At 33.9% G+C, this 8015-nt stretch overlaps 1 protein-coding gene across 1 annotated transcript; it reads right to left on the bottom strand.

The window, feature by feature from the left end:
* Positions 1-793: 793 nt before the first annotated feature.
* Positions 794-6362, bottom strand: LOC132717863 (uncharacterized). Its single transcript, XM_060701439.1, has 3 exons — positions 5821-6362; positions 3946-3979; positions 794-3681 (listed from the first exon to the last, which is right to left on the bottom strand). The coding sequence occupies exon 3, from the start codon at positions 1998-2000 to the stop codon at positions 918-920; it is 1083 nt and encodes a 360-aa protein (XP_060557422.1). The 5' UTR covers positions 2001-3681; positions 3946-3979; positions 5821-6362; the 3' UTR covers positions 794-917.
* Between the last annotated feature and the right edge of the window lie 1653 nt (positions 6363-8015).

The following is an 8015-nucleotide window of genomic DNA, read 5'->3' as shown; positions in this document are numbered from 1 at the left end:
CAATATTCAAGTTCAATAAATTCATTGTCAGATAATAATAAAGACTGATATTGCACAATGCTATCATCAGATGCTTTCTTCCAATTAATAGTATACACATTACTGCTTGAATTTGTTAGCATACTTGGTTCTACAAATATATGAATAGACATGACAACAGGCCTGTGCCTCGATACATTTAGACTATTATCATCCATGATTTCACAATAAGACACAAGATCAAGCACTTCATTGGGTAAACATATATAGTCAATAAGTGTTGAAAAACGATCATCATAAGAAACATATGAACATGTGGCACCATAACATGTTGGTAACGTATTCACAGCTATCAAGTTACAATCTGTTAAAAACTTAAGAATATAACTGACGAGATGTTAAGCTATTCCATTGTGAATTATAGTCACTAATAAACATAGTCATACCATATTGTGAATACATGTAATACAAATCATATAGTTTATTAATGTAATTTTCAAAGGAGCTCAGTGATGATTAGTACATGGTAGGTATATTTGAAATATATACATATACTGGTTCAAACCAACTTGCAATTGAATACCTACAATTCTGTCATCGTCAATGTTTAATGGCGTTACAATATTATCAAAACGCTTATGCCATAAAAGGGCAACGCCACCTTTACCTGATCGAGATCTGGATAATTTATTACTCTCATCACACACAGCATGGAAATAATAGTCTGTCTCAATACTGACTAGAAAATGGACATTATCAGGTAACAACCAATTTTCAGATAATCCACAAAAGTCAATTTGTCCTTGCTTAAGCATACCTGCGAGATATGGTACACTCGACATTAAACCTGTAACATTCCAAGTCATTATGTTTATATTCATAGTGTAGTCTGTAAAAAAATTGTTATTTTAATAGTACACTGGTTTAAGTAAGACTTATTAGTCACTATAACAATCCAATACTCCAAAGGGGTTTCTATCAGTAAAATGATTGTTAAATTGCGCTCTATTAGAAACACACGAATGATCAGCGCGAGCACGTGTCGAGCTATGTTCCCAGGATCGCTGCCTAAATGTTCTGGATTTCCACGGTTCACATGACATATAACTAGGCCAAAACCTATCATTCAACAGTAAATCTGCACTAAAATCTGCAGCAACATTGACACGAACGACAACTCTATCTCGATATCTTCTCATAGGAAAAGTTCTAATAGTATACACAGTAGGGGCCTGGAAAGGTCCTATCTCATTCGCCAGGTATCCGCCTTTTGAGATAAAAGAGTGAAGAATATTCCTATTCATAGATCTCCGGAAACCTAGCAAGCAGAAGTGACATGTATGTTTAGTTGTAGAAAGCTCAACATCGTCATTGCTGGGTGTTACACGCGTATAACCTCTCTCAAGCACCGGTATTCGTTCTCTGGGGTATGTAGTCGTTTCTTTAGGCGCAAAATCGTTGTCTTGAGGCCCTGTCTCGATGTTACTACTCTCTGCTACTCTTGGAACAGCAGACAATCCCAGATGAGCCTCGTTTTCAAACGACATTGTCAAAGACTCAACACAGATAGCGTCTGCATATGTTGGAGGATTTGGTTTAAAACCCGTCTCTGTCGTCTGCTCATTTTCAATAGACATAACGGTAGAGGAAGAATCGACAAATTGTACCTCCTCGGATGACACACTGTTAATAGATTTGTAGGCTGTGGGAATATTTTCATTAGCAGGAGTATTTATATTCTCATCATAATACAGTTGTGCTTGTGGTATATTTTGAGATGCCAAAGGTGCTACAGAATATAATGAGTTTGTGTCTATAAACTTTTCTAGCTTGTTGACACGGTTTTGCAAATCAACTTCACATTTAATAATCTCACTCTGTTTTTTGCTCACAGCAATTTCAGTTTCGAGGACACTTCCACGCACACTCTGCTTACCCTCCAGAATATCGCATTTGATATTGTTCATCGTCTCTTTCATAAAGTTCATCTGTCCTGCCTGCCCGTAATTGGTCGCTGGCATGCAGGCTTTGACTCAGGAGAAGAACTTACAGCTTGTAATGACGATACAGTATCGTTGAGCAAAGCAAGTTCTGTCAACACTGACATTTATTTTGAACAGAAGTTTTATCAGTAATTTTTAAATTACTCCTATCTGGTGTTGTGGGGAAATCATCAAGGACAGCAACTGGTACCGAACGCCGTCGCGATGTACTAATCATTTCCTTGAGTAAACTGTAGTCTTCGCCCTGAGTAACTGAAATTATCGTATATATATCTTGGGCTAGTTTGATTGCTATCGGGTCACCATTTCCCCTAAACACTCTTCGTTTTAGTTCTGCGCTAAGTCCAAAAGGAAAATCATCATGCTCCTGTTTAAGTACTTCAAAATATTGTACACGGACACGTTCCAAGTCAGATTCTGATGATGCATACATCCTAAGCAAATGCTGAGCAAATAAGTCTTTTGGCATATCATGATAAAGCTTTACCAAGTTATTATACTCTTCAAGATCTTCATTGTGTGGGATATTGAAAGTATCGTACTGACTCTGTGATTGTGTTTTGCCTGTAACGGCACTAGCATATGCCTTTGTATTACCCGTATGAGCCACTTCCGTGTTTTCTTTTAATGATATCAGTTCCGATTTCCCACTGTTGTTAATTGTCCCTCCGTCGCTAGACGTAACCATTGTCCTTAATCCCGAAAACAGCGCCGCACTCAAGCGTAACGAATACAATTGTCAGTAGGGGTGAGTGATCGTATAATCTTTTCACAGGCACTTAATTTAAGGCCGAAGAGCGCTGGTTAGTTTGGACTCTATGTGACATGTTAACAGTAAACAGAAAGTTATCCTCAATCTTCAGTTTCTATAAAATATGTATACCTATATCAACTCCAAAATGACTGAATAACACAAAGCGTATTTGCGTCTCAGGCACTAACTATCCTTTCTTTTTTGTTTGTTTTTGTCCAATGTCTCCAGTATAAAGCACAGATTTATATCCAAAATTAAATATCACATAGCCAATATATTTATACACATGTACACCAAATATCAATATGAAGCACTATTTTGCATTAAAGAAATAAATAGTTAAAAGAAGACACAACACAACAGTCGTTCACACTAACCGTTCACACTTACTAACAATCTTTTGCAATTATAAATATGGCACAAACATGACAAAAACCAATACAAGGTAATTAAACAGTAAAATTTGTCTAAAAACAAACTATAAAAATATAAAAGTAAAAAGAAATTCGGTACAGAAATATATAATATATATGCTTTGTATAAAAGTATCAACACATCCCAATAAAATGTGAGAGGACTGAAGACTATGATCACTCAAATTGTTTATGTAATGAGTATTTTCATATAATCAACAGATACTGATTTGAATATACCGGGGAAAAAACCTTCCGGAATTCCAAGGCATACCTTAACACACACAGTAAGAATCAGTACAAGAATTTAAAGAAATCGCGTATGTAAAAGATAGCTTACAAATAATATCTCAAACTTCTCACACACAATGCAAAATGATCTAAAAGTTGAAAAATAAAAAAATGTTCAGCGCTAAAATGAGAACAGCAATACATGTAGGAAGTAACGAAATGTTTGACATATTTGTAGCTGAAGATGGTTCTGTAACCAGCATATGTTGTCCCTCTGTTCGAAGCCGATTGTCACCTCGTTCTAAAAAAAATATATACTACATGAGTTGATGCAGCGTTAATGTAAGTCATGATACAATTTGTGATTCCTGATTAGTTTGCATCTCTTCTAAAATATCGGATTTTATGAGGCACTTTAATTGATGAGGACAAATAAAAACAATAATCCATAGAGTAACGAGTAAGCATAATTTCTATACTTAAAGGTGTACTACTGAAATATCATTTACATCTAGAACTTGATTCTACTGAAATATCTCTCAACATATATTCGAATCCAACATACCTTCAGCTACATGTGTTGCTTTGTCTTCAAGAGTCTGAAAATAAAGAATTTATTTTTTTATATTAAAGAAACCAAGGATACTAATTACTTTTATTGTCGACATCTACAATTGCATATTTCCATTGACCATAACTGGGAGGCACTTTGTGAGGAAAAACTGTGTTAAAATGTTAAATAGTTTTGTGCGGATTTAAAAAGATTAAATCAACATCTCAGAAATAACAAAATGATTTTTGCATATTAAACATCCCAGAAATCAACAGAACAAACATACATTGTATATGATAACAAAATAGTTTGTATTGTACACATACACATTGACTTCTTAAAATCAACTTTCTTCACTAGCTTGGTAAAAAGTTTTCGTTTATTATTATTTATAAAGTCAGGATGTTTGAGAGAAATCACAGGCAGTCGGTGTGTGGCTTGGATAGCATACATGTACATGACCACGCCCACTTTTTTTATTAAAAAATTTGTCACTAATAAAATATTTTTTCACTCAAAATGTTTTTAAAATATCTTATTTTCAATAAAACAACAATAGAAAGTTGTTTTTAAAAATTTCATCCATATATTTACTATAAATATAGTAAAGGAAAAATGGTTCGCCAGTGGAACTACCACAAGGCCTTATTTTACCTCCCATTTCTTTGTTAATTGTCAACCAATTTTCACCAAATAAAGTGCAATTTACGCAGAAATGATTTCTCTTTCGAAAAGTGTACAATATTAGACCAGTTGGTATGACAAAAGGTGGAATTTGAAAGCGAAAATGCACTTTTTGTCTAGGTCCGACATCGCTTGACCGAGTCGAAAGACGACGATTTTGTTTTTCTTAATAACAAACTAATGTCAGTGCATGCAAACATTTGAAACAGAAAAGGCAGCTATAATACTATTGCTTACCGGTCCAAATTTAGTAGAAAGGCACTTTCTACCTTTACTATATTTTATAGTATATATGGATTAAATCTTTATAAACAACTTTCCTTTGTTGTTTTATTAAAAAATAAGATATTTTAAAAATATTTTGAGTGAAAAAAATATTTCATTAGTGAAAAAAAAATATTTATAAACAAGAGGGCCATGATGGCCCAAAGTCGCTCACCTGTATATAGGCCCCCGGAGCGGGGCCAGTTTAAACCCCAGGGCTTTTATTTGAACAAACTTGGTTGACACCCATTAGAAGATGTTTCATGCTAAACATCTAAGGTCTAGCTTATTGGGTTTTTTAAAAGAAGATTTTTTATGTATGTATATATATATACGGGGCATCGGTCTATTTGAGACCATACTTGTGGGGTGTATATGTAATGTGGGGCATACATAAGGCCTCGCAACTCTGGCATGTTTAAAACGATGTATGGGGGCGTAGGCTACCCTGAGCATTGCTCAGGTGAGCTAAAAATAAGTGGGAATGGTCATGTACATGTATACTATCCAAGCCACGCACCGACTGCCTTTGAGAGAAATGGGATCCCATTAATGACCAGTATTCTATAAATACTTTATGTAATTAAATCACAATATTCTTTAAATACTTTATGTAATTAAATCATTTTAAGCTGAATTCTCGTTTTATATATAGTTAGTTCTGACTTCCATAACTTTATATGTCGCTTTTATTTTGACGTTGCGACAGTGAACAGGTCTAGCAATACTATAAAACCTGTTCGCTGAAGTCTCTTTAGCTAATATATACATGTAGTGTGCCACCTCTACTGTGGAAGTAGGATAGATATGTTTCTAAATTGCGTATAAAGTGACGATCATTTGTAATTTATGTAGATTTATAACTCTCTAATGGTTTGCAATATATAATCTAAATAGTAGGCTAATATAACTTGAAATGTTTCCATGATTGGGTCATACCTTTTTCAGTTTTTGCCAGCGCATTTCGTTTATATCTCTTTTCCATTCCCCTTCATTTGATCCTTTTATATGAATTGGGTCATTGACATTCAACTCCTTCAGTGATCCTGTATCATTGATATTAAGAGTGATTGGGATCATCTTGTGTTGGTGTTCCTCTTGTAACAAATACTTAAACGCAGCTTGTTTGCAATATTTAGCCCAGTAATTTCTCCTGAACTCTGGGGTTATAATTACTAAACATTTCTCTGTCTCCGACACTGTCCTAAACAGTTCATCAAACACGTTTCTACCCGCTAAACAATCCCTATCTGCAAGATAACATTTAAAACCCCACCCACTTATTTTACTGTCTAAATAGTGAACGAATTTGGTAGCGAGTAGATTATCATCAGTCTCTTTAATTTCAATATTATTATATATAAAATTACAATGAAATATTTCCTTCGACATATTTAAAGTCAGTGTTACAACATGGAAAGTTTGATATAATTTTATACTACTTTCGTTATTGATTTAACGGATCCATATATTCGATTGAACGTGGCATTAACCAGTATGTATATATTTATAGTACAATATATATATATAACTGAAATCAAAGCGCGAAAATTTAAATAATGTACTTCTTATCGATTAACAACAATATTAACACGTTGCTCATGTAACATGATATAATTATGCTAGATCGAAACTAACGTAGAGAATAATTAATACTTCTGTCACAAGTAAAGCTTCGTATCTGCAGTGATTCTTCAGAGTTACCACTTGAAATCAAAGTGCTGAAGGCACTGCAGTTGGGACGTATGAAGGATCAAATAACTATTTTTTCTATTTCGGGGCAGATAATTCAATGAGTGAAGGGTGTTGCCGGTTGATAAATATAAAGTGCAAAATTCAGTAAATGAACAGTAGTTGATACAATTATTCTATGACACACATGTTCAAATATAATATTTAGGTTACATGTACTATAGGTCGATCATAAACCGTTATTGGCCTTTTTTGATAAGAGCAACAAGTGAAATTAGAGCTACCAGAGGAAACAGCAAGCTTGACTATTTTAACACATGACATTATAAAGGGAGACAAAGCTATGAAAAAATAATCAATTGTGATATATATCAAATTTTCTGAATCGGTATCAAGTAAACACTCAAATGGTCAATTTTTTTTGCATCACATTATATGAATGTGACCATGTCATTAGAACTTATAATGGCCTTTGTTTACTGCAATTCTCATGCTAATCTCTTTCACTGTATAACGTTTATAAAGTTTCAATCAAATTCCTTCAATATTTTAATCCTCTCTCAGAACAGTATCATGAAATATATACGGAGATAATTCAAAAACTAAGTAATGTAGAATTTTGGTTATTTGACACAAGACTTCTGCTCACTAGTCTCTACAACTGTATTTAGTTTGAGTGTGATATCATTGAAAAGACTTACTCCAGACAACCATTATTTTAAAAGTTGTTGAACATGTATTTTAAGAGATGATAATTGTAAAACTAAGCTAGAAACTAGAACTCCGCGAGTCGGATGTGTCACCTTGTGAACAATGCAGTTTAGGAGAAATGGCCAGGACAAAAATGAAATATGAAAAATAACAAAGGGCAGTAACTAAAAAAATAATAAGTTCAGAGCAGCATTTTCTGAACACTGCACTTCTTATCAATAAGATCTATCATACTATGATGGTTCAAGTCCATAGCTTTCATACTTGAGGAGAAATGACCAGGACAAAAATAAAGAAAGAAAATCAACAAAGGGCAATAACTCAAAAAATAAGAAATGCAGAGTACCAGTTCTTGTGCACTGCACTTCTTAATGAGATCTATCATCCTATGAAGTTTCGAGTCCATAGCTTTTATACTTCAGGAGAAATGGCCCGGACAAAATTAAAGTATGAAAATAAACAAAGGGCAATAACTCAAAAAATAAGAAATGCAGAGTAAACAGTTCTTGTGCACTGCACTTCTTCTTAACGAGACCTATCATCCTATGAAGTTTCAAGTCCATGGCTTTTATTCATTAGGAGAAATGGCCGGACAAAAATAAAATATGAAAATTAAAAAAGGGCAATAACTCAAAAATTAGGAAGTACAGAGTACTGGTTCTTGTGCACTGCACTTCTTCTTAATGAGATCTATCATCCTATGAAGTATCAAGTCCATAGCTTTTTTAGTT

This window comes from Ruditapes philippinarum, unplaced genomic scaffold, assembly GCF_026571515.1.
Source record: "Ruditapes philippinarum isolate M1 unplaced genomic scaffold, ASM2657151v2 ctg11658_1_1_1_1, whole genome shotgun sequence".
In the NCBI taxonomy this organism is placed as follows: Eukaryota; Metazoa; Mollusca; class Bivalvia; order Venerida; family Veneridae; genus Ruditapes; species Ruditapes philippinarum.
The sequence above is the reverse complement of the archived record's forward strand: the minus strand, read 5'-3'. Positions and strand labels throughout refer to the sequence as shown.